Source organism: Canis aureus, chromosome 1 (genome assembly GCF_053574225.1).
Source record: "Canis aureus isolate CA01 chromosome 1, VMU_Caureus_v.1.0, whole genome shotgun sequence".
Classification (NCBI taxonomy): Eukaryota; Metazoa; Chordata; class Mammalia; order Carnivora; family Canidae; genus Canis; species Canis aureus.
The window spans coordinates 72957001-72984102 of NC_135611.1; the positions used below are offsets into that span (position 1 = coordinate 72957001).

The window sequence follows — 27102 nt, forward strand, 5'->3', positions numbered from 1 at the left end:
GTTACTACAGAGAGGGTCGATGGAGAGAAACCAGGCACAGCCAAATGATTTCCAAGTCCAAATACAGAAGAAGGAACCCAACAGGTAGGTGATGCGTTTACGCTAAATGTATGCAAACCACAGGCCAGGGACAGACACCAACCCATATGTCCAACCCCTCATTTTGTTCATCTCGTTGTTTACAAGGAAAAAGACAGACTTTTTCAGATAAAACAGAATTTCAGACTGATAAAAAGAATTTCTCACCTTTCGGAGTCTTGCAAGCAGACCTGCTACATGTTCATGCTGTTCTGACTTAGCAAGCTCTTCTGCTGTCTTCCCATCCTGTTGAGGAAAAATGATTAGTTTCTTTCCTTCACAAGGGAGCTGTTTGTTCCATACATTAGTTCAGCCTTTGGAGGCAGAAACAAGTGTTAACGGGCCTTAGAAGAAACAAGAAAGGTGGACAGAGTGTGTCCTGGATTCTTTCTCTTTCTGTAGAGTGCTTATTTCACTTGGTCCCGGGAAGAAAAATGAGAATTAGGAAAAAAAAAAAAAAAGTGCACTGGTGTCTTGAAGTCCATCAGTAAGAACTCTCAGACCCCCAGGCTTTAACCACACTTGGCACCTCATTGGTGAGCAGATGACCCCAAACGCTGAACCTCTCTCCAATAAAGCAGATGATGAAGCCATTTATAGACGCCAAATTCTAGTTAGTGCTAGCTAAGGTCTTTAAATTCCTCCCCTGGACAGACATCAGCACTCAGAGGACGCTAGTTCCTGGTAACTGTTGTGCATATCAAAGAAAAGGCTTAGCTTTACAGACAATTTTGATCTAAAGCTCTTCAGTGACCATAAAAGGAGAAAACCAGAGTTCACAGCACCTTTCAATTACAGAATTTTCATAGGGTTGTAGTTTCAAAGCAAGCAAATTAACTTCCATTTCTGTCCCACAAATAAGCACAACTCTGGCTCCTAATGCCACGCGCCTGGTCCAGCTCTCCAAGCTTTGCGTGCATTAACCCTCAGGGTCACTCAGGGGAGGTGGAACTGCGGCGTTCCTGTGCCACTGAGGAGGAAACAGAGGTTTTAGGACTGTCCTGCTGCAATTTTAAAGTCATTACAAATTTGAAATAGAAAGGGTGAGAAGCAATTTCCATGCAAATAAAAAAGAACTTTTTAACAAGGAACTTTTCAGCAAGGAGACTAAGAAGCATCTGGGCCCATCTCTCAATAAACAGAGCTCCATTCCCATGGAAGTTCAGGGATGCCGAGTCTGGATAACAGCACATCTTCCAGCTTCTCAACTCAACAATCTGAACCATGTGTGGGGCTTCATGAGACCAGTGCTTCTCGACCTCAGCACCCCTGACATTTTGGCTCAGATAATTCTCTATTGTGCGGGGCTGTCTGGCACTGTGGGATGTTTAGTGCATCTATCTCTCTCTGGTCTCTGCACTAGATGCCCGCAGCATCACCTCCCCAGTTGAGGACCACTGTCTAGGGTAAAGCTGGAAGCTCACATGAGCACTCCGGGAGGAGGCTTTATGGTCACACTGCCCATCTTGCTCTCCCATAAAGTCCCGAGATGTCTCTAATGGGCATGTAGGGCCTCTAGTTGCCTTTGCGGTGATTAAGGATCTTGCCAGACACCACACCTTACCCAGGGATTCATGCCAAACTGCCTGGATCCTTACTGACATGACAAGACAAGGCTTCAGGTTAGCGGTTCCCCAACCTCACCGCACACTGGGGTCTTTAAAAACCCCCACTGCCTGCATGTGCCCACCCCCTCCTGGACACTCTGCCTCCCTCAGGCTGCTGGCTTCCCAGACATCGCGGTGGTCAGCGTGCCCAGGTGATCCAGCGGGCAGCAAGGTTCGGGAACCACTGTCCTAGTTGGAAGAAATCTGAGCCTTGACTAACACTGTCTGCCTTTGGGGGTCTCTTGGCCACAGCATTTCTCTCAGAGACCCCAGATCTGCACATGACACAGGCAGAGGACCTTCAGTGACAAAGGTCACTGTCCATCACAGAGCCTCTGCAGGGACAAGAAAACCACCATCAACCAAATGCCCTCTGTATGGCCAGTATTTTACAGTTTGCAAAACACTTTGCCCAAAGAGACACTATTCAGGTTCCCAATAGAAGGCCAGCCGGGAGAGTGGAGAGTTTGACCTTTGGAGTCAGAAGGATGAGGTGTAAGGCCTGAGTCTACCCCTCCCCAGCTGTGAGTCGGTCACTCGGCCTCTTGGCATCTGGCTTCTCCATCTGCAAGGCGAAAACGGGTGCCCTCACCACACAGGGTCTTGAGCAGATTAGAGAAAACCAAACATAAAGAACCAGCAAAGCACCAGGCATGGAAAAGCAAGCAGCAGGAATTATGAATAGTGTGCTGGGAATTTCTCAAACTCCCTGGTCTTCTGTCCAAGAGGGAACAGGGTCGGAGCTGGATGTTTGCATTCTGGCCTTGCCCTTCCCTGTGCCCTGGAGTCGGGTGCCAACTCCCACAAGCAATTCGAACACTCAGTGTCCTCCTGGTTATAAACAATGGTCTGGGAGGGCCTCCTTGAGAAGATGATGCCTGAGTCAAAACCTGCAGGAGGTGAGAAAGCAAGCCATTTGGACACCTGAAGAAAGTCCTGTGAAGAAAGGCAAGTGCAGAGGCCCTCAGGCAGCAAGATGACTGTCATGTTTGAAGAGTTTAAAAGATCGGGGGCCGATCTTTAAGGGAGCCCCCATCATAAGGACTTCTAACTTGATGGGTTAGAAGAGTCTGCGAAGAGGAGGGACAGGATCTGACTTATATTCAAATGGGGTCACACATGTTGCTGCCTGAAGAACAGACTGGACAGGTGAGGGTAGCAGCAAGGAGACCAGGCAGGAGACCAAGACAGATTGCATGTGATCATGGCCCAGGGCTCACACCTCATGGGGGAACAACAGCCAATTCCAACAAAGCAAAAAGGGGAGAAAACCATACCTGCTAGGGGGGCTGGCAAAGAGGAGGCTGTCTGGGGCTCCAGCTGAATACTGAAAGATGAGAAGGAGTGAGTGTTCCAGAATCTTCTGCCACTTATGTCACCTGTTACTATGTGCCCAGGCATCTGCTAGTAGGCATTAAAAGTCTCTCACTCTGAAAGAAGGAGCACATTGTGTCTTCTAGCAGGGGTGTGTGCAGGTGGCACTCTGCAGGGCAGGGAGGGAGTAGAGACCGAGGAGATCCCAGATGGAAAGAAAAACATACCCAAGTCGGTGAGGTGGGAGCAAGCAAAGGGCTTCCCAGGACCTGCTAAGAGCTCTGTTCTGCTGGGGGTAGCCGAGGAGGAAAGGGTGGAGGGTGAGGCTGGGCACAGAGGGTGCCAGGCAGTGGAGGTTGGAGTTCACTGGCTTTTTCAGAACCCCAGATGTGGGGATGGAACGGAACTGTCAGGAAGGCCAAGGTGACACTGAAGGGACCCGATCTGGGCCCAGATGGTCTGGGAGAAACACACACTGAGGTCCTTAACCAGGTAGAGGCCAGAGTGCTAGGAGACCAAGACCAAGAAGAATCCAGGATGCTGCCCCACGAGGATGCAGGGGGAGGAGAGGCAGCGGAGCTCCCCCATCGCGGGACCCACTGGAGCCCTCTGTAAAGGCCCACACGGGCAGAGAAGGGCACAGTGGGGGTGGGGGTGGGAGGTGAGGATGAACCTGGAGGCAGCCCTCCATTGCTGGGGCCCCAGAAGGTCCCAGAAGGCGGGGGCAGAGGGCAGGAGGACGCCAGGCAGCACATGGGGTGGAGGAGGCCAGCAGAAGCCAGAGGAAAGGCAGGAACAAGTGGGGTTTTCTTACCCCAGGCGGGAGAGAGGGTCAGGAAGTTTAAGTCCTGGGGAGACCACTGGTGCCCTGGGATTTAGAAGAGCTGCTGGTACTTAGCTGCAGGGGAACGGTTACCCCCAAAGTCAATGTGTGGAGGGAGACGCCAAGACTGACTCAAACCCTAGGGGCTTTTGACCTGACCTCAGAAGTCCTATTTCTTGACCTTGAGTGGCTTATAAAGGTGCCAATCTTGTCATAATTCAGTAAGCTTTTCTTTTGTTCAAGTGCTTTGTTTAAAAAAAATCTATTTTATCTTAAAACATTTTGGGGATGCCTGGGCGGCTCAGCGGTTGAGCGTCCAGGGTCCTGGGATGGAGTCCCACATTGGGCTCCCCGTGGGGGGCCTGCTTCTCCCTCTGCCTGTGTCTCTGCCTCTCATGAACAAATACAATCTTTAAAAATAAAACGTTGTGAAGGCAGGAGCTACCAGGAGGTGGCTGGAGCTTCGGCCAAGAGCACGGGAGTCCGGGGGGCCCTGTAGGCGGAGTCGGGCCCGGAGCCCCGGAAAGACCGGGCAGGGTGTTCAGAGGTTTTCCAAGTCATTGGGGCGGAGCCCGGCACTGGAGGCAGGCGACCGCCAGGGGGCGCCGCGGGCCGCGAGCTGCGGTTAGGGACGCGGCACTCCGCGCGCTCAGGTGCAGGGGGAGCAGGAAACGCAAGGGCGCCGTTTCTGCCAATAAGGGGGCGGCCCCGCGCACTCGGGGCTGCTCAGGGCTTGGAAGCGGCCCTTCGATGCCTGTGGAGGTGAAGCACACACCGGAGAATGTGAAGTAGCTCGGTAGACTCAGAGCACCGACTGCAGGTCGACATGATGCCATTTTGCATGTTTTGTGCTGCATTAAATATATTCCTGAAATTCATTTCTTCAGCTTCTTTTCCGTTTTGGGTATGGCTTCTAGAACACTTAGAAGGGCTCCTGCCGCCCGTGGTATGGCTCCGTGGGGCTGTCGGCAGCCGCAGCCGTCAGGTGCCCGCCCCGCCCCGCCCCCACCCCCAGGTGGCACCGCTCCCCTCCCCCTCCGAGGAGCATTCCCCACCCCTGGAAACTCCCTTAGGGCCGCCCCTCACTTCCCATCCCATCACTAGTTTATGGCTGTGGCTCTTATCCCTCCACCCCCCCACCCCCGTTAGACCAGAAATCTCCAGAGGGAGGGGAGCTCACCTGCCCAGGCCCTACTGTCTCCTGGCTGTTAGCAGTGCCTGATGCACAGCATGTGCCCGCTATTTGGGGAATGAAGAGAGACGTCCGAGTGGACTCCCGGGTGCCGGGTGCCGGGGAGGCGCAGTCCTGAGCCGAGGACGAACGAGGGGACACCCGAGGGGACACCCTGAGGGCCGGCTGGGGGGGGGGGGGCGCCGGTGGGAAGCAAGGAAACAGCGGCTGTGGGCAAGTGCAAGGGCAGAGGACCCAGGGTTGGCAGAGTCAGGTATCTTCAGAGCCATCCTTGACAGTTCATTTTTTTTTTTGAGGCAACATTTGTGACCAAAAATAAAAAAAAAAAAAACCTTTTCCTCATAAAAATGCATATAAATACCGCACTGTGTAAATTACTGGATTGAATGCCAAGACGTGGCTGAGCAGGGCTTGATGGTGGCACATCAGGCCTAGAAGCCCACGCATGGCCCTGCGGGGCTTTGTGATGGGCAGGGAGGTGCCCCGAGGAAGGGACCATCCTATCTAGAACGCTGGTATCCACTGGTCCGCAGAGAAGCCCTGTTCAGCGCTCAACCCTACCGAGAACGGGCCGACTACCTGTGGGGACAGAATGACATCAGAGGAACACCAGTGCGTTCAGGGAGACAATGCCCTCAACCAGGGGTCACCAGACATTTTCTGTAAAGGGCCAGAGAGTAGATGCTTTGGGCTCTACGGGCCATCGGGTCTCCGTGCAGCTGCTCAACTCCACCCTTACAGCATGGAAGTGGCCACAAATATGTAAACAACGAACGCGGCTGGGTCTACAGAAAGCTTTACTTATAGAAACAGGTATGAGCTGTAACCCATGGGCATGGCTGGCTCCCAATAAAACCTTATTTACAGAAACAGGCAGCGGGCTGGATTTGGCCCCTGGCCCATAGTTTGCCAACCCCCGCATGGCTCTCCAAGAAATGAAGCCTCCCGTCCAGCCCCAGGGCCCTGACTTCCCCAAAGTTGGCTACCATATTTTAAAGCTCCAGTGGTCCACTGTTTAAAGGTAAACACTTTACATCAGCAAAGCACTAGTGAGTTCCAGGAACCTCCCACATAACAGAGTGGGAGACTCAACCCACCCTTAGGCCCGAAGCAAATCAAACAATAAAATTTCACTGTAGCCGTAAAGATGACAACCTGACCTCATCAGTCCCCCTATTTTTCCTCTTTGCAATTTCATGAAATGTAAATCAAAGGGCCCTTCCTGCAGGGCAGGACCAGGTGTGGAGTGGAGTGTGGAGTGTGGAGGCAGGGGAACCAAAGTATCTCATGTAAAATCACTGTGGCGGCCTAAGCACCAAGCCAGACTTCTCAAACAGGAAAGAACAGCTGTCCTAAGTGGTTCCCTCACCCCCAACCCCCAACCCCGAGGCACCTCCAGTGTTGGGGGGAGCACACGGAAAAGGAAAACACAGATGTAACAACACACACAAAGGCGCCGTTGTGTAACAGGGGACACAGCAGGCCTCTGTGGCTGCTTGGGCCTCAAAGCGCAGTGAGGCTGCGGCCGTGTGGGCCATCACCCAGCTTTGGGGGGCAGCCAGCCCCCTAACCACGGCACCCGAGCAAAGCTTAACAGCAGCTTGTCGACTTGAGATGCAGTTGCCAAGCAATACTTTTCCCCTCGTGCCCTTGAGGCCTGAGCCAGTCTTCTATCATTTTCTCTGGCTCTCTGCTGCCAGAAGGTGACTCACCGAGGTCAGCGCCTCCACATTGGCGCCTGCCAGGCAGAGGTAGCGGACTACGTCCAGAATCCCGTTGTTGGCTGCAAGGTGCAGAGGCGTCCGGCCGTACTGGAAAACACAGAAAGCCCCAAGGGAGTCCTTCTTGCAACTGCTGCCGAGGGCCTCAGTGGAGCCTCCCCTGGGCCAGCCCCGTGTGACAGATCTGGGGACACCCCCACCCCCAAACGCATAGGAGGCGTGGGCTCCCTTCCCCAGAAACTCGCCCTCTCCCGAGGGAGGCAAGCCCAGCAGAATGCGTTCCAGTATTTTCCAGTGAAAAGAGTAACTTGGAAATAAAACTCTAAAGCATAAATGAGTGGGAGGCCTCTCATAAGGTAACTAGATCAAGTCTCTTGCTGTGCTGACAGAAAGGAGGCATGAGTCAGGGCTCTGACAAAGGGTCCCAAAGTTCCAGAAAGATCTGCAGCACAGTGCAAACATAGACACTGCAAGGGACAAAGGGATGGACGACAGCCACTGAGGCCAGTCTAGTGAGGGGACACTGCAAAGCCCTGCCCACCACGCTCCCTACTGTGTACATCTATGGTTCCCAAACTGTGTGCCCAGGCACGTCAGGGAACGTGGTGAATCATGTGGTACTGAGGAATAGTCTACGTTACTGATGGAACCAACAGGGACACACACAAAGTGAACTCCCAGCTCAGGCAGTTCAGGCTCTTAGCATCGGACTGCACTGCCTTCCTTTCAACATGTGGGCGCAGCGGGGCTTTGCTGATGACTGAGACAAGAAATCAGGATCCTGAGGACATCGGTGTAGAACAGAGGACAGTGACCAACCTGGGTTCATGGTCCCAGGAGGAGTTGCCTGGTGCCCCACAAGCACACCCCTCCTCGGTACAGCCTTGCGGTTATGGAAGAACAAAAAAAAAATATTCATTCACTTTCCATTTATGTGGATGATTTTTTTCCCCACAGATACTGAGTCCTGGGACATAAATTCTTACTAGGTTGTTTGGACCGAGCCACCTAATAAACAGAACTGTTAGGTGTTTCTTGCGTCCTGGGGGAGCTAAAAAAGTTAACTAAGACTCAAAGGAGTCTCACAGGCTTTAGCCTGGTGAGGTATCGGGCTCAGGCTCTTTATTTGCAAATACAAGTTTTTGTTCCCAAGTTAATACATGCTGATGGGGAACAGGCAAAGGACACAGTGGGGACTGGTAGAAAACAGAAGTGCTCATTCCCTTGGGTCCCCTCCCCCAAGCTGCTCCCCTCAGAGCACTTCCTGCTGAGCCCTTGGGTGCCTCTCTTTCCAAGCATGTAGCTCTGAATCCATAAAAGGAAACAAATTACTTGAAAAGCCAGGACATGATCATACTTCACTTTCTATTCTGTCCCTTGCTACATTCAGCTAAGAATATGGGGCAGACACTGCCATGCTTGTCACCAAATCTATTACATTCTCTGGGATGCCTGAATAATATGGGGACGGGGACATGTCATAATTCACTTAGCCAGCCCACTGAGGATGGACGCTTGAGGTGATTCCATTCTGTGCCCTAATAAATAATGCTGCAACGTGCATACACGTCCAGGTTTTGTTTCCTGTCATCTAGAGTGCTTTAGAGAGCAGATATGAAACTTTCAAATACCCTAGAGAAGGGGTTGAGGGGGTTGTAAAAGATATGATGAAGTGTCTGGATCTATGCAGGAGGAAGAGAAGCCCGGCAATAGGAGGCATCACTTTATGGAAGGGAAGGACGACAAAGAAAAAGGACTGGGGAGTGGACCCTTTTGAAGACTCCAACCTTTGACAGAACCAAACCCAAACTCCCGAGTGTTAGAGTCAAGGTCTTGCACCATCTGGACCCACAGTTCCCCTCCACCTGCATTTTCTCTCTGTGCCCCGCTGCCTGTCGGCCTCCCTAAATACCTACACCCCATGTCAGCTGCAGGTGCATCCCCACCATGACAGTGTCATCCCCACGCATACACGAACACCTCCCTCAGTCTGAAACACATGCTCTTTTCATCCAGCAAAGCTCTAAATGCCCCTGAAATGCTGTCTGCATTTCTATAGCACCTGTGTCCCTTTTTAGCAGAGCCTACAACCTGAGATGCAGCTGGAGCGGACAGCAGCCTGAGGGCAAGACCATTCACTCCACTATCCACAAGCCCCCCAGACCTCACTGGGCACAGGGCCCACCACAGCCAGGTGTTAATACACCCTGGAGGGGCATGGCAGTCTCACTCACACACTTGGATATGTGCATGCACGCACATGCGCGCACGTGTGTATAGGTGCATGTGTGCCCATTTGTGTATGCAAGTGTGTGCGTTTGTGTGTATGTGTGCACATATATGTACCTGCATTTGCATGTGTGCACATCAGTTTATGTGTGTATACCTGTGTGTGGATGCACATATCTGTGCTGGTCGGTGTGCATATGTGCACATGTGTGTGCGCATATACGCACGCATGAGCACAGCCTTCCTCGTGTTCGCTGTTAGGAAGAGCCATCCCAGAGGAAGAAAGGGTTAAGGCCCGTAGCTCTGTGCTCCCAACACACCCGTTTAAACAGCTGCCTCCTGACTTTCCCACGGGACGAAGGAAGAGTGAGAAATACCTGTTTCACTGAGATGAGTGTCAGAGATATGGACAAATTCCTGTCACATACTGAGGACGGGCCACTTTTATCTCTGGGGGAACTGCGTCCAGGTAAGGAAGGGCCAGATGCACCATGAGAAAGGAGTGACCATCTGCCTGCGGGACACAGGTGCTGCGTGCCTGTCCATCTTGACTGCTGACTAGGGGGCTAAGGCTGGGTGAGGCCACGCATGCTTTCCCAGCTCATAAGTCCTTCCTCTTACCTTATGACCATTTCAGCTCCTCTAGAGCTCCATCATTTTCCCAAAACAAAAAACTAGAGAAGGCAAAAAAGAACCCGAAGGTGCTACCAAGCCTGTGAAGGAGGCGTGAGACCTGCAATGTCTGGGTGTGGTGAGCCCGAGCTCTGAAGGCAGCTCGGGAGCTTCCTGAGGCTCCGAGCGCACAGAGCTGCTGAGCAGTGTGCTGCTGCCCTGAGCAGCTTCCAAAGCACTGTCCAAAGGAGGCCGACATGTGGAGTTTCAACTGAGCTCAAGTCAGGGGCAAAATCACCTACTGAATGCCCTCCCTGAGCCGCTATGTGGCCGTATGTGGTAAAAACATCTATGTGGGCATGTCTGAACTACCATCTGCAGAATCACATAGGTAGAGGCTATCCCGATCATCAAAACATGAAAGTCTAGGATCATCCTGATGGCTATTTTGTTTTATTTTTTTTAAAGATTTATGTATGTATTTGAGAGCTAGTGTGTGAGAGCAGGGAGAGGGGCAGAGGGAAGGAGAGAGAGAGGAAGGGAGAATCCTCAGACTCCTCACTGAGCATGGAGCCCGCCACGGGGCTGGATCCCAGGACCTGAGACCATGACCTGAACTGGAATCCAGAGTCAGCTGCTTAACTGACTAAGACACCCAGTCTTGCTGGGTATTTTAAAGAGCATATTTAGCAAGTGCACTGTTTGTACTTAGGCGTGGGGTGAACACCCATCCCTTTCTTTAACTTAATGCAAAGTACCATGAATCACCCCCTCTGTCCTCCACCTTCCCAGGAGACAGCGCATCCCAGATGCTGCACACACAGTAGCTAGCTGTGCCAAATCCAAAGGTATTCAAATAAGTGCCACTATGTTCCTTGAAACCACTTTTTATGTGTTTAAAGACTCCTGGAAGGAAAGTCAAGGTCTTGATGCTGCTTAATATTACATTTGGCTTTCCCCTTAAGCCACTTACCTAACGGACTTGGCAGGATTAGAATGGGATAAACAAAGAAAGCAACCAGCACTGCAGCTGATGGCTAAGACCTACAATATTGCATTTTCAAATTTCAGAATGTGAAGATTGCCAATTTCAATTTTCATTAGAATTAATCACATAATAAGCAAGAGGAATAATTTTTTTGTAGAAGTGTAATTTTCCAGCTGTTTCAGATATTAATTCTCTCGCCTCAAATAAATCATAATAAAATTCTGCTGGCATCATGTCTGCCATTTATAAACAAACACTTCCCACATTCAAAAATTTAATTCTACTTGGACTCTCTTCTTAACACAATCATAAAAGAATAGTGTTTGCCTTCCATACAGTTACATGGCTGAAACCACATGGATATCCAACTCTTCTGTCTTATTTGGTAATGAAAATCTAAATGGTATTCAAGGAAAAGGGAGGGTGTTAACAAACCTCTAAAAGTCAACATCTGGGGTCCTGGGAGCATGTAATTATTTATTTTCATTTCTTTATTTGCCAAATGGTAGCATTCCCTTGGTCTTACCAAATTTACTTAGCACAAAAAAAGGTGGTGTTATGAATGCTTGACCATAGAGCTCTCAAAAGGTGAAGCCAAGAAGAGAAATCTAGTTCTAGGAATCTCAATGAGGTGTCTTCCTAAAGACTCAGCACTCCAGAAAGATGCTCTAATGTGACCGATGTTCTGGAATTTCTCTACAAGAGGTCACAACACACACACACACACACACACACACTCTCTCTCTCTCTCTCTCTCTCTCTCTCTCCCTCTTTCTCCTTCTCCCTCTCTCGATGTTCCTAAGTGACAACCTGGCTAGATAGAAAGCACTTAAAATAATTAATGTAAAAATGTTCTGTTACTTCAGCAAGTTATTCAAAAATCAAATGTAAAATAGGACTTAAGGTAGAGAGTCCTATAAGACGGAACAGAACGGGTCCCTGTGAGTAACACAGACTTGGAACAATGAAGAGCCACAAGGAGAAACTCGGCCAAAAGCCAGAAGCAGATGGATGGATACACCTGCTGGCCCCTGCAGAGAGATCCCCTCCAGCATTACCTTGTTGGAGATATCCAAGTTGCAGCTGGCTTCACAGAGGGCCACCACGATAGGCACGTTGCCATCCTTGCAGGCCACATGGAGTGGGGTGTTGCCGTGCCGGTCTTGGAAGTCGACAGAACATCCCTGGCTGATGAGAGTCTGGATGACCTCCATCTGACACCTTCTCACAGCAAGGTGAAGAGCGATGTGTCCATCCTGCAAGAAGCACCAGGGACCATGAGCACTGTCCCCTCGGTACATGGACCTGGTCACACTCGCCTTTCCAGCCACCATGGGGCCAGCTCTAATTGGTAATGGCCTTGCTGGTGCAAAGCCTGAAGGAGGATCACAATGCGAACTTTGCTCCTGGTGGGTGGGGGAGAGGCTTTGTGTACCCCACTCTGCATAACCACAGACGAAGCTCACCACCAGCCTGACTACCCTGGGCTTGGCCAGGACAATCAGATAGAAAGGCCCAATACTTCTTCTTGTCCCTGAATTTATAGAACTATAGTAATTGCTGGTACTTACTCCAATGGCCTGTTTTGTCACATACTTGAAAACCACTTTAAAAAACATTTGCTCAGCAGTCTTTACTAACTTCCTAAGCAGAGAGGGCACGCATGCCTATTATTTTACCTCACTCTGGAAGAAACTGAGAAAGCCCTGGGAAGTGATGCGCTCAAGTGCTGTCATATATATTTGGGGCAAATATAACATGCTAAATCCATGCATCCCATAAAGGACCAGCCTGAGAATTCCCTCCACTTGTTACAGAATCCCTGGTGAACAGACATGTTGAGTTTCCTGAGCCAGGTAGAGAGTTTGGGGACATGTGTGTACCATCTGTTCTAAGGTTTCTCTACCCCAGTACTATTGACATTTGGGACCCGTCCTGTGAGCTGTGGGATATTTAGCAGCACACTGATCTTTACCAACTAGATGCCGATAGTAACCCTCACTCCTGACTCTGACAACTGTAAAAAGTCTCTTCAGCTGTTATGAAATGTCTCCTGGGGGGCAAGCCTGCTCTCAACTGAGAACCACTTCTCTGTACTAGGAAAATAAATATTCCACAAGCGTCCACTAACTTAAAGACGGCATCCCAAATCTGACTATGAAGAGTAACATCCCAGCCTCATGTAAGTACAAACTCACAATAAGAACAGATGATGCTGAATTTGCTTCATTAATAAAGGAATACCTGGTTTAGGATGGCAATTATCAGACAAATAAGGGTGGTTTCCAGAGTTCCAGAGTGATAAGAGTAAATAAACTATCTACTTCTTTGTTTATCTACAAAGTAATAGTGAGCTGCCAATTTTCACTGTGACTGAAGATTGTCTTAGGCTCAGTGATCACCACTGTACCTGCTCCAAAGCTAAAAAAGCTAAACTCCTGAATCATCTGACCATAAAATGTTATAGGCCACAAGTGAATATGAATTATCAGACAAAATCAAGGAAAGGCCACAAATTTCTGAAACAGAGAGGAGAAATGATCATTGTAATTTGCTACATTCGAGCTTGTTAATTTAGGTAAACTAAGGTAGGAGTCTTGTGGTCCTGCCAGCCCCCCAGATCACCTTGTCAGAGGCATTAAGGTCAGCTCCGTGTTCCGAGAGACACTCCACGATGTCATGGTAGCCCCTGGCAGAGGCCGTCAGGAGGGGCGTCTCTCCTTCTCTATTCTTACTGTTCACATTGCAGCCGGCTTCACAGAGGGCTTTGGCCACGGAGTAATAGCCGTGCCAGGCAGCACAGTGCAGGGGGGTTTCTTCTTCCTGGCCAAAGAGACACACGCATAGGGGAGAAGGACGCAACACTGCACAAGGGCACGCATGCTGAGCTCCAGCCACCACGGCAGCCGCGGCATGGCAGCACGGGGAAATGAGCTCCTGGCTGCTGTTAACCTGAAATAACGGATGTGGGTCTGACATCTCTCCTTCATTAGTTCTCTGGTCTCCACGCTTGTGTGTCGGACAAACTCGGTTTTCCCTGCAGGTTCCTGGTTGACTTTCAGGAAGGAGTCCACTAGAACCGTCAGCTCTGAACAAGAGAGCCTCAGTGTGGGCCGAATCATATAGCAGCTTTCTTGTAAAAATGCCTTTGTCCATTTCATCAGAGGCTCCTCACAGTCATAGGGCACTGACCCGTGCAAGATTTCCGTCATGTGTGTAACATGAAGCCAAGTCACGTAATTTATTGTTGCTCTGGCAAAGCAGTTCGAAGATAATCGGGCTTTAACAAGTCAAGGGAAGAGCTAGGGTCAGGTCTGTAGGACTGCGAGGCCTGTATATTCACGATCAACATCGTTAGACACGTAAGTCTGTCTGTGTTACATGGCAGTGTTTACAGCATGACTCTGGAACCGGACTGAGTGGGTTTGAGCCCCAGCTCCACCACTTAGGAGCTGTGTGAGCTTGGGCAAATCACTGAACCTCTCTCTGCCTCAGTCCTCTCTTCTGTAAAATGAAGATGAAAATAATACCAACCCACTTATCGGGCTGTCCAGAGGAGTAAAGGAACAAATGAATGAGCTAGTGTTTCTATTTGAGCTCCTGCCCTCTGAAATCTAAGCAGAAAGCCAAGCTTGGATAAAACTCCAAAGGACCTGACCGTATCCATCGGCTATGTGGACCTCCATATAGCAAGCAAATGGAGGCAAGGACATCGACCACCAATACCCACCTTGTCCTGGAAATTGGGATTAGAGCCAAAGCTGCACAGTAACTGAACCACGTCGGCGTGGCCATAGCGAGCTGCCACGTGAAGGGCTGTCTCTCCAGACTGCAAGAAAAACAGCCGAATTCAGCAGACTGTGGAAACTCAATGCTCAGGACTGGAGGTCAGATCCTACGCATGCCTGGCTCCATGTCTTCCCCCTCAGGGCCCCCACCACTCTCAGGTCAGGCCCCCTTTGGGGACTGGGCTCGGGACTCTGGAGCAGAACATGCACCACACAGCTAGTGGTAAACCCACACACGTAGCTCATCCTGTTTGTCACAAAAACTCCTAAGTGAAAATGCTTTCCTTTTCTGTGATGGTGGTTCTCGGTCTTCTTTATACACTGATTGATGCTTGGAGCCACGGAATTTTTTTTTTTAAACACAAAACTCCTTTTTTAATATTCAGTTATTTCAACAGTTTTTTTATGAGCAAGTTTCTGATTCCATTGTATATGTTAAGAATGTTATTTTTTACAGTCTCAGGGATTTTTAAAAACACCACTATTAGCCCACAGTTGCACAAATTCTGTGAATTTGTAGTAGGTGCAATTTCCTTAGGATATTTTACTTTTTAATCTGCCCCAAACTTGTGAGTATAAACAGATTCAAAACAAAACAAAGTACTTGTTCCTACCTGACCAAAAAATTGCCATAACATATAAAGGTGTGTGTATGTGTGTGTGTGTGTGTGTGTGTGTCTTTGATGTGAATATCATTCCTTAGATATAGAGCAGTGCACAGTCCATACAACTGTATGTGGCAGTCCTTACTAAATATGACAAATCAGCCTACAAGTATTAGGAGCAGAGAGGGGCTGCAGAGCAGAATGCCTAAGAATCCTAGGTACATGTTCCAGTCCTGTCAATTAACTCACAGGGTTGTAGTGTGAATTACATGAAATACAGATATATGAAAGTAAGGTTATGCTGAGTCAGTAATTTTTATAATATCTTGGCCCCCCAAAGCCTTATTTTACATGCAGTCTCGTGAATCAGTCTAGTGCCCATGCTTTTAAGGTCAGCACTGGCAGCTACTTCACAGAGGAGAAAGGGAAAGAGATGTACCCAGGGCAATATTCAATAAAAGAATCAGGCTCTGTTTCTGGTAGAACCTTGAGCTTCCATGTTATGGGGAAGATAATTCACTGCTTGCATATTATGCCAACTACCTGGCAGACTTCAGCTAAAAGCAGATTTCAATATTAGACCAAGCCAGCAGCAGAAACTTCTAAATTAAATTCTCTACAAGAAGACTTTGATCATGAACCTTTTTGCTTTGGGTAGTGATGCACATGGGGCAGGTCAACACTCACATGCAGCCTCTTATTACTTCCCATTGTCCCTAAGAGGAGAAGTGGCCTTACCTTGTCTTTAACATCCAAAGGGCATTTGTTCTCATTGAGAAATTTCAGGGTATCGACGTGGCCATGCCGAGAAGCCCAGTAGATGGCATTGGATCCGCCCTGTGTAAAAACCAACGTGGAGTCACATTCCAGACCCAGATGCATGCATCACTCAGACTCACTCTATTTCCCTTCCTATGTGACAGCAACTCCAAAGGAGCAATTTCCAAAAGGAATGCACTCCCATTTTATTTTTTAGTCTTGACAAGGGTATGTAAGATGTTAACATTCTGGGGAGCAGTGGATACAGGAGCTCTCTGTCCTTTCTTTGCAAGTTTTTTGTTAAATCGAGAATTATTTCAAAATCATGTTTTTCTTTTCTTATAACCTTCATTTCAAGCTCTGGTTAGAAATCCCTCTGTGCTCAAGGATCAGATCCACTTTACAGTTCTGTTGAAGATCTATGGAAGCTGATGGCAGATCCACTGTAATGACTATTAGCTGCTAAACAATCATGTCTGTTCCTCCAACGTGACCTGTGCCTCAAAGCATATGTATTATCCTTACTTCATTGCCCCAATAAACATGTAGGCAAATATACTTCTAATAAGACTACTTAAGATAATGAAGTTTTGCCAAATGTGACATCTAATAACACTGTTGAGTAATGATTTGTGAGGAGTGAATCTAGGGGTAGCGCACAGGGAAGAAAGGTTAATGCCAAGAGGAAGGGAAGTGTTTGCCTTTTTCTTTATAACATAGGTTAGACTGTGCCAATCTGTTCAGCAGGTCTTCTCCTTCTCCTTCTCCTTCTCCTTCGCCTTCGCCTTCGCCTTCCCCTTCTCCCCTTCTCTTTCTCCTTCTCTTTTCCTTCTCCTTCTCCTTCTTTCTCCTTCTCCTTCTTCTTCTTTTTTTAGATTATATTTATTTATTTATTCATGAGAAACACACAGAGAGAGGCAGAGACACAGGCAGAGGGAGAAGCAAGCTCCCTGTGGGAACCCTAATGCAGGATTCAATTCTGGACCCCAGGATCACACCCTGAGCCAAAGGCAGATGCTCAACAGCTGCCCACGTCACATCTTCCTTTATAGGAAACTGAGATATGAAGTAAGCAGCACATGTTATTTTTCTCTGTTACCTCTATGATAGGGAGACATTTGGAAACACTTAAAAACTAACTCAGTGGAAATGAAACAGAATTATGACCTTATCCTGGACATCAATTCTTGAGCCTCTTTTAATGAGCAACTGTAGTATTTGAATATTCCCACAGCCAGCAGCGATCAGTAACGGAGGTGTCCCATGCTGGAATAGGCAAGAAAAATATATTTTTTCAGGTTTGGTAGAAAAAGGAAAAGCAAGTATTCCCTGCTGCCCATGCCACACAGCTTCCTATGTCTCAAAAGACACTGGACTACTTTGCATATTAGGAATAGGGACATTCAGGAGAACACACAGCCTTTCTCTGCCGGATTCACAATCAAATTCACATCCTGTTCACATTTGCAGAATGAGCACATTTACAATGTCATGATTAGAGGTGCCTGAAGCGCACAAGGAAAGGCCTGGCATGAAGAAAGGCCCTCAGTGCACTCGACCTCATTTCTAACTCTATTCACTCTTGACACAAAAGTGACTTCCCTACAACAGCATGGAGTCTGTAACAGCCAGGGAGAATGGAGATGTAGCAGAGATCTCTTCCACTTGGAGGTATATAGTCACAGTGATCACTCTCCCCGCCCCACCCCCGCAGAACAGTATCAGACCTTGTTGGGTTGATTAACATCATAGTTGGACAATGAGCCCAGGAGGTGCTGCAGGCCTGGGACATTGTCATCATTGATGGCGTGGATGATGGCTTTCATCACAAATGAGTCTTCTTCATCCTTGAGATGGACAATGAAGAGGGAAAAAGAGTTAGTTTGCTGGCCACGATCCTCTTATCACCATAAGAGAAATCAATGCTCATTTGTCAAGAGAAGCATTCAGAGGAAAGTGAGCCACTTTGTCCCCAAATCCACATGGTCATGAAGGGAAGCAGAAGGTTACTTTTTGCTCCTTCCATGTTGGAAACTGACGCCACTGTCTGTTTGCCTGTGCCTTAATGTCACTTGCATTGCAACCCAGATAGTAAACAGCTTTTAAGACTCAAGATTTAGAACAATGACTGGTAACAAACTACCCTCTGTTTATCTTAGGAATCTTTCAAAATATATAGTCCCAGAAACCACCGTGAAAAATAGCAGGCATAACTCAGACTCTAAAAACCATAGAACCAAGGAAATGATACTTCTGATTTCTACAGTCATTTTTGTTAAGATTTTATTTTATTTTTAAGTAGGCTCTATACCCAGCATGGGGCTTGAACTCACAACCCCAAGATCAAGAGTTGCAGTCTCCTGACTGAGTCAGCCAGATGTCCCTGAATTCTATAGTCTTAATTTGTCATTCATCCAATTATAGAATTATTTTCTGATCACTAGGATTTCTCCCCTCTCTAGGTATAGAATAACATGGCAAAATTCTCTGAAAGCTGGCCACAACTAATATTTATTCTTAAAAAGGCACCAGAGGGGGAGAAGTATGAAAATAAAGGCCAGATAAAGGAAAACAGATGCATTTCTAATTACAAGGAGAAAAATAACTAGAGAATATTGAACGACAGCTTAGTTAAATCTTTGCCACTTTGTCAAAGTTTTTGTATGATAAGGTATTTACCAAATATGGCACATTAAAACTAAGGAATAAGCTAGAAAAACCTCAAACAAAATCTCTGGATTTACAGAGGTATGGCTTCTAATATTTCAGATCTAGAAAAGCATATCTACAGAGGCCGAGTCTCTGCCTATGGGGTGGAATGGAGAAAGCATTTCTCTGGGCTCTGCTTTCTCTTCTCTACGGATCTGAATCCAAACAACCTTCATGAGAGTTTTAATAATCTTCGTACAAAGCCCATGTTAAGAATGTCACTGGTCTTACTTTTCCATCACAACTCAAGTTGATCACTAAGAGGCATTTGTGTGAAAGTGACAGTGCAGAGAAATGGGGTGAATAGGAGGAAGAAGCAGATTGTTATGATAGGTCCTCATGATTAGTGGGACATCAGGATGATGAGGAAACCTGAGTTGTGGGAGGGATCATCCCACCCAGAGCCCCAAAGCCCTCTCCTACCCTCAACTTCACATTGTGACACTTATATTTCCCCTAAGTGATTATTCAAGATGATTTTAACTTATAATATTTAATTGTTCTCATCGTACTTAGATTAACAGTTTTTATCTTGGCTCTAGTTCCACTGTTATCCTCAAATAACTCCCAAACCCAAACTTTCTACTCCTCCTTCAACCTTGTTTATCTCCCATTCCTGTTTTCTTCTTAACATTTCCTATCTCTTTTTTCTCCATGAGGCTACACCTGGAGCCATAGTGAAGTAACCAGCTTCAGGGGGCAAAAAAGAACTGATGTCTGCAGATGTGTGATCCTGCCCCAGAGTCCCTGGAGCAGCTCAGGGAAACACTCACCATGTAGTCAGGCGAGCAGGCTGCTTCCCACAGAACCAACCTTTCTGACTTCTCTGAACTTCCTTTTACCTCCAGGGCTCCCAAAGCCCTGTCATCTGTCAGGGGAAAGTCTTATTGAATTCAGGTGTGTCCAATGAGACACACTTCAATCATATCTGAAGAGTTAATCTGTGATTAGGGTTCACTGTGGAGTAGGGAGAAAAATTTTGGAGCTGTTCTCAAGGGCACTGTACACTTAATACAATATCAACAGAGCAAGTGGGTTTGGTCTTCTGGACTACCATGAACTCCCCCAGCAAGTATTGGGCCTGATTTTTGGGTGTGTGTGTGTGTGTGTGTGTGCATTGGCAGGAAGAGTACCTGCTCCTTTTGTACTATTATAACCCAGTATTTTCCAAGGTCAGTGGCAATAGAGGACTCTCATTTTATTCATGAAAATCAGAATAAACTCTTTCCTTTTCTGCTGGCCAGTTACTCTTCCATCAAACTATGAATGTGGGAGGGGTGCAGCGGGGAGTAGTAGTGTTGGAGGCAGTGGGTGGGAGTGGGTATGGTGCCAATCCAAGCAAAGAATAAAGAAAAGAAGCAACAGAGTACACCAAATCATCCACTTAACTCCCTCCCTCAAGCAGAGGAAGAACAGGCCTGACACTTCCATGACTTCAGGTTTTCTGGGTTGTTGAACTAATCAAACAACCTAAACATTTGAAATACACACTGCTTAGAAAGAACCTCACCAAGGCAAACAGGTTTGCTTACCAGAGTATCATCACTTCTGGCAACACTCATGTTACTTCTGGACAAGAATGACCTGGATAATCTTTGGCACAGTGATATCAAGCGAACGGATTGCTGTAAATAAATAAATAAATAAATAAATAAATAAATAAATAACCAAACCAAACATAAAATGCAGGGGGAGAGGAAGAAAGAGAGCTTATAAAAGGATATTCAAATTAGTGCAAATGGCAAAGCCTTTGGGATAGCATTCACTGACAGCATGTTCTTTAGGGGTGGGAGGTCCTGGATCACATTTGCTTAAGGAAATTTCTAAAAGTCTTTATAAATCAGGACAACAGGACAGAGATTCTCCTTCCACATTTCATTATTAACTCCACAATTGCATGCCCTGCATCCCTTCTCTTGACATGTTATTCTCTACTTTTTCCCCACTCAGAAAAGCATGGTTTGCAAGGGTCTGGTCCTGTATCCTTGTGCCCAGGCAAGCTGGCAATGGTAGTAATGTGACTATCAAAGTTCATACAGTCGTTGGAAACAAACAGTGGGGAACTCCTTAGCCTATACGACAAACACACCTTCATTTACTCTCAAAAGCAAAAGCAAAAACAACAGTATGTGTGTGTGTGTGCACGCGTATGTGTGTGTGAGTACCCCAAAAAGAGAGAAACTTATGGTGGTTCTCTCTATAATTTTAAGCCTATTCTCAGGGTTTCTTTCAGACCAAGTGTTAATTAAGCAACCTAGTGCTATAGTCCTCCTCATTCCTATCATGGCACCCCGAACTTGATGAGTGTGAAAATGAGGTACATTTCTGGCTCTGTGCTCAGAGACATGGCAGGTACTTGCCTCCTCTGAGCTTAACAAGACCATGGGCATAGAAAAACATCCTGTCACCTTCTTAACTTTGAATTTTTATTAGTTCGGGGTTGACTAGAATGCTTTTTAGAGCCATGTGAAAAAGCCCCTTCAGTGGCCATCCACACTGAAAAAGTATGAGAGACCACATTGCAAATGCTCATGGCCCCACCCCACCCCATTCTAACCATTCACAGACCAAGGCTGGATTTAGAGAATAATTTATACAAATTCTACTATAAATGCAATTCCGTACTGCTTACCACAAAGGACAGATTTATTTAAAATGTAGCTTTGTTGAATTTAGGGAAAGACTGCACTATAATTTTGTTGTGCTGATTTAAAAATTTGCCTTGTGAATGGTTTTAATTTTTAAAAAATGCAAAATTACATATGAAAATATGAGTTAAAGAGGATTGAAATATTATTTTGCTTATCTTTTGAAAATAGCGTAATGGTATAGAAGAATATAGAGTAAATTTAAACAAACAAAAAAAGGTTGCACTTTTGTATGGCCATTATCAGAAGAGATGAGACTAGCCCGAGGCAGTGCCACAGAGAAAATAAATTAGTTAACCCTTCCCTATCAAACATTCTTACTTTCCACTTTTTCCGGGCTGCGAACTTCTTGAACTTCTCCATGTTGACTGCCGATGCCTTTCTACTGAGTGCTTGTTGGGTATCTTTAGGCTAAAACCAAAATCCAAGAAAGCAAATTTAAAGCACTCAAATGATGGAAATGTATTACATGAGAACTTCTGGAAACCTCTAATTATTTGGGATATGTACACATTCACCTTAATGAGATAGCAAAACAAGTTGGGATAATATGCAAGAGCTAGGAACCTAGTCTCTGGAGGCCAACTCTTGTGACTAAGGGTTTGATAAAATCCATAAAGACTGGATCTTGGGAAAAGCTGAGGAGTTGAGCTAGGACCAGGCTGAATTTCAATTTTCTGCACTGAGAGTTTGGGAATGGCAAGATTCATGGTAAGGTCATGTGATGAGGCATTTGAACTTAGTATCATTAAGTAATTTAGAGCTGGTAGGGAACTACGGTTAGCAGATTTGACCTGACAGCATTAGAATCCCATATACTGCATCTTTTTTAGGAGGCCATTAGCTCCACTGAGGAGAGAAGGAGCCACCACTGCCTCGTCAGGGAACCCATGCAACTGCTAGAAGCTCTCACAGCAGAGCTCTCCAGATTCCCCAAACCTACTTTTGCAGCACAAGTTGTTATACTGCAATCCCCTTACCAGTTCCATGATTTTATTCTGGAACTGCCATATTGCCCGCACTTAGCCGTTTCTGTTCTGGCTAGAGCAACTTCAGTTCTCTAACCCAAATGCCAATGGGTGTCACAGGGATGTAGAGGTAACTGTGAAAGGTTTGGGTGGCCTATGGAATGAGGGCTCAATATTGGTAGACCTTCAGATTTTACAAGAAACACTGGAAGTCCAGAGTTGATCTGATATTTAAACGCTGGAATTTAATTCCAAATATTTAAAATATTCTCTGGGCCAATATTCCAGAGGTCTAACCAAAACTAGCTATTGAGTAGACTTGACCTTCAACTCCCCATTTACAATTCTGCATTGTGATTGCTTACTCTTTTCCACCACCATGATCAATAAGACACTCTGTCAGCCATTTTAAAATATGGCACCAATATCAAAAACAATACTCCAGACGTGATCTGTAGTGAGACCCCACAGTAACTAGGAATACTCTAGGGCAAATGCATTCCAAGATGTCCTACAATGCCAAACCAATCACAACAGGCAACTTACCTTGATCCAGGGATGCTGCAAACTATCTTGAATTGTCATTCTCTTCCTTGGTGGGGGGAGGGGAAAGAAAAAAAATGCTGTGACCATAGAAGCAAACACTGAGGTTGTTTCCATGCCGGCTGGGCCTACCAAGCAGATACTCTGGAAAATGCAATTCAGGGCCTGCTTTATTGAAGAAAGCCGAAAAGAACATCGGTCTTTCTGTGACTATTTCTCTGCGCCCGTAGGGACTGACTAAGCAGGTACAAAGGGCCCTGCCTGCATTTTCTGAAGCATTCCACATGGCATGCTTCCTTTGCCACACAGAACCAATCAGGCTCTTGTAAACATGGCCACAGGCACAATACAGGTGCTGAAGCCATCACAGCCGAGTACCCTTCAGGAAAAACAAACACTCACTTTGGATCCTTGACGAGGAGTCTTCTTATGAAATCTTTGGCTAGGGCACTGGTATTACTGAAGTATTCTTCCTCAAATTCATAGTTGACAGCGGATACATTTGCTAACGTTTCTTGCTTAGTGTCTCCAAGAAATGGGGAGGCTCCACTTAAGCTGTTAATAAAGTGGGGTGCAGAACATGAATAATTACCTCTTGAGTTGTCATTCCTATCATGGCTGATAAGGGAAGTGAGGAATCAGATTATAATCTGGTGCTTGGGCAGTTACTTCAGAATCCAATTACATTTTTTTTTAATTTTTAAAAAATTTTTTATGATAGTCACACAGAGAGAGAGAGAGAGAGAGGCAGAGACACAGGCAGAGGGAGAAGCAGGCTCCATGCACCGGGAGCCCGACGTGGGATTCGATCCCGGGTCTCCAGGATCGCGCCCTGGGCCAAAGGCAGGCGCCAAACCGCTGCGCCACCCAGGGATCCCCCAATTACATTTTATACAGCCTTTAACTGTCATGCACAAAAGTTTCAGCTTAATGCATATGATGCATTTAAAAAGTTAATTTGGAACAGCATCTAGTAGTCAAAAAAACACCCCTTTTCTAATTTCTCAGCAGTGATGGACAGCCATGCTTGCTTTCAGCAATTGTGCTGCAGTTTCTGATGACTCATTGCGAATTAGAGGATAATGTTTAATTAGTATAAATTAAACGTGTTCCGGGGGTATAAAATGGATATGTTTACATAAAAAGCATGCATAAACTGAAGAGATCAACACGACACATAGATGGTTAATAAGACATATGGTCTCAAAGAAAGAGAAAAAGAACATGAGGCATGGATTTTGGTACTTACAGAATATAGGTTATTACCCCAATACTCCTAGACACAAAACAAAAACAGAAGCAAATGTCAGAAGAATAGTAAAGTAAATCAGAAAGATGACAGTATCAAGGGCACATGCTCCTTACCACATATCTGCCTCAAGACCGAGAGGTTCATAGTTGACGATCTCAGGAGCTAAGAGGAAATAAACATATGTTTAGTTTTGAAAGAAAGTAAATCAACAGATTCTATCGTCATATATAAATCAAAAATAAGTATCAGGGAAACCGATGATGTTACAGCAGTGGACACTTTGTCAGTATAATTCATAATATTTGTGAGAAATAAATGATCACAGGAGTAAAAAAACAAAACAAAACAAAAAAAAACTTACCAACAAACTCTGGTGTCCCAAATATGTTTTTGAATTCATTTCCAAAGTCAATTTTATGGGCCAACCCAAAATCAATGATCTTGATGCGAGGTTTAGGGACATTTCTATCCAAAAGCATTATGTTTTCAGGCTTAAAAAAAAAAGACAGAAATATTACACGTGTTCAAAACAGTGTATTCATATAACCAAAAGGTGGAAACAACCCAATGTCCACCAACTGATCAATGGATAAACAAAACGTGGTGTGTATATACATATATAGATATTAGGTATTAGGTATTATTCAGCCTTAGAAAGGAAGTAAATTCTGACACATGCTACAACATGAATGTACCTTAGAAATATTCTGCTAAATGAAGTAAGTCAGACAAAAAAGGACAGATACAGCATGATTCCACTTATGAGAAGCACCTGCAAGAGGCAAACCCATAGAGATGGAAAATAGAATGGTGGTTGCTAACAGCTGAGTGAGGAGGATGAGGAACTAGGGTTTAATGGATACAGAGTTTCAGTTTGGGAAGACCAATTAGTTCTAGAGATGGAGTGTGGTGATGGTTGTACAACAGTGTGAGTACACATAATGCCACTGAACCATACATTTAGAAATGGTTAAAATGCTATGTTTACTTTATTGCAATTTAAAACAGCTATAATACGCTGAAGACAAAGTGGCAGAGTTGTTCTCCCCCTTCCCTGAAAATACAACCTAAAACTAGGGATGAAAGGGTAATTGCAAGAGAACACCGAGAAAAACAAATATCTTGGTTTAGGTTCTCCCAGGAGCAGACCTATGACAAGGATTCAGGTGCAAGTGGCTTATGTGGGAGGGGGCTCCAGGGAATGCTTGGTAGAGGATGGGGAGACAGGAAGCAGAAGAAAGCTCACCCAGACAAAGTATCCTGTCAAGGTTGGGGTGACTGGAGGACAATCCTTTTGGGGAACTTGAGGAGGAGCCCTGAGTTTTCCAACTGAAGCAGGAGGGAGTCGGGTACTTATCCACCATCTCTCCATCCTCTGTTGCTAAGAGAGGCTTCTGAGGGCATTTACTCTGGCATCTGCAGCCCCCAGGGCCAGAAACCAGACATCAGGTGGAGAGCCCCACGTGTGTGCAGCAGTGTTCAGTGTGTGTGTTGGGGAGATTGGATGGGGTCTGGACAGCTCTGCCACAAATAAACATGGGGAAAGTCCTCCCTCCTCTGAAGTCTTGTCCCAGCTCCAACGATCTGAATCATTCACTTGGCAATTGACCACAGGATATTTCATGACTGGGGGATCCCTGGGTGGCGCAGCGGTATAGCGCCGGCCTTTGGCCCAGGGCGCGATCCTGGAGACCCAGGATCGAGTCCCACGTCGGGCTCCCGGTGCATGGAACCTGTTTCTCCCTCTGCCTCTCTCTCTCTCTCTCTCTCTGTGTGACTATCATGGAATAAATAAATAAAATTAAAAAAAAAAAAAAAAGGATATTTCATGACTATTTCTCAGTCCCTTGGACTGTATCTTGAATCTTACATTGTCACTGCCCGTTGCTTGAGTATATACCTTCCCTTCCCAAAGAGACTGTAACTTCTCTGACAGTTACAAGTATGACATGCCTTTTTATCTCTCATGGTGCTTTGCCCCTACGCAGGCAAAGACCCCAATTAGCCAATCTCAGAGTTTGTCTTGATCAATTGCTGGTGACAGGCCTTTGCATCAAGAAGGAGAAGGGAGATCAAGACATCTTGTACCTTACGCACCCTGCAGCCACAGGGGGTGGGAACTGGGCAGCCAGTGGCCACTCTAAGCTGAAAACACCCGGTAACCAACAGCAGCCCTTTTTGCTTAGAGATCTGGCTGGTAAAATCCTTTGATTCTGCCCCAAGGATTCTTGAACATAATCATTCATCTTAAGCTTCTATCTCACAAGAAGTTAGGAATCCTCGAGTAGGTATGCACTATATACTGGCTGGTTTAGCTTCATAATTCCATCTGTTACACCCATACAGGATAAAAAAATGTATCTCTCGGATGCCTCAATTTTTCTTAACAAACAACCAACCAATGCTGTGCTCTGTATAACCTTCTCTCTGGTGGCTTACACTTAACAAAACATACCTTAAGATCAAAATGGGCAATCTGAAGGGAGTGCAGGTAGTAAACGCCATTAAGAATTTGTTTGAGAAACTCCGTTGCTTCCTCTTCAGTCAGAGATTCCTTTTCAGCCAAGAAGTCAAACAGCTCACCACCTGCAACTCTGAAAACCAGGAAGCAGAGGTTACTGGGGACCGTTCGGTTTCACACTGATTTGTTCTCTTATGTGGCCTGCTGGCGTGCTCAAATTTCAGGCAAGGGAATGGCATAGGAACAAGCTGAAAGTGCTAAGCAAGGAAACAGAATTCTCCGTGTTTCTCACAACTGGATGGGAATTCTGTCTTCAGGCACGTTTGTGCTTGAAAGCACCTTGGTACCATCCTCTTCATGTGCTATGTTCACATGCAAGGGACGGAGCAGAGATGCCATGGGCGGGGGTGGGAAATAGATCTTTAAAACATCTTACACATATCTACAGGTGAAGTCTTAACTTACTGATTTAAAAACAGAACTATACACCAACTTTGTGCAGAACTTATAGAATGTATCTTCCTCATGCAGAGAGTGCCTGGAAAGTTCGTAATCTGTGCACTAATCAATTCTTCTAAGCTCCTAATCACAGTATATGGCCTACAAGGATTTTCTTCTTGTTGTTTTGTATCTGTTTATATGTAAATACTTATATATTTTTTTTAAAATCACATTTAGTAATGAATTTAGTACCTTTAAGAATAAGAATAAACGTGCAAAACTGAAATGCACGAGGTTGTTTGGGATTTATCAACCAGTCCCCCTGGCCAAACTGTAAATCCCTAACGAACAGAGGTCAGCCCGT

The 27102-nt window shown here is 46.2% G+C and overlaps 1 protein-coding gene across 1 annotated transcript in view; it reads right to left on the reverse strand.

Annotated features, from left to right (window-relative positions):
* DAPK1 (death associated protein kinase 1) overlaps nucleotides 1–27102 on the reverse strand; it is a 169671-nt gene that overhangs the window by 25858 nt on the left and 116711 nt on the right. Inside the window, exons 4-19 of the mRNA XM_077904609.1 lie at nucleotides 26292–26430; nucleotides 24198–24327; nucleotides 23950–23998; nucleotides 23834–23860; nucleotides 22987–23139; nucleotides 22588–22633; nucleotides 21395–21484; nucleotides 19958–20050; nucleotides 17444–17563; nucleotides 16884–16982; nucleotides 15696–15794; nucleotides 14295–14393; nucleotides 13190–13387; nucleotides 11623–11820; nucleotides 6727–6825; nucleotides 247–324 (exon numbers count right to left, since the gene is read on the reverse strand). Coding sequence (XP_077760735.1) covers nucleotides 247–324; nucleotides 6727–6825; nucleotides 11623–11820; nucleotides 13190–13387; nucleotides 14295–14393; nucleotides 15696–15794; nucleotides 16884–16982; nucleotides 17444–17563; nucleotides 19958–20050; nucleotides 21395–21484; nucleotides 22588–22633; nucleotides 22987–23139; nucleotides 23834–23860; nucleotides 23950–23998; nucleotides 24198–24327; nucleotides 26292–26430 — 1717 coding nt within the window. The remainder of the gene's footprint in view (nucleotides 1–246; nucleotides 325–6726; nucleotides 6826–11622; nucleotides 11821–13189; nucleotides 13388–14294; nucleotides 14394–15695; nucleotides 15795–16883; nucleotides 16983–17443; nucleotides 17564–19957; nucleotides 20051–21394; nucleotides 21485–22587; nucleotides 22634–22986; nucleotides 23140–23833; nucleotides 23861–23949; nucleotides 23999–24197; nucleotides 24328–26291; nucleotides 26431–27102) is intronic.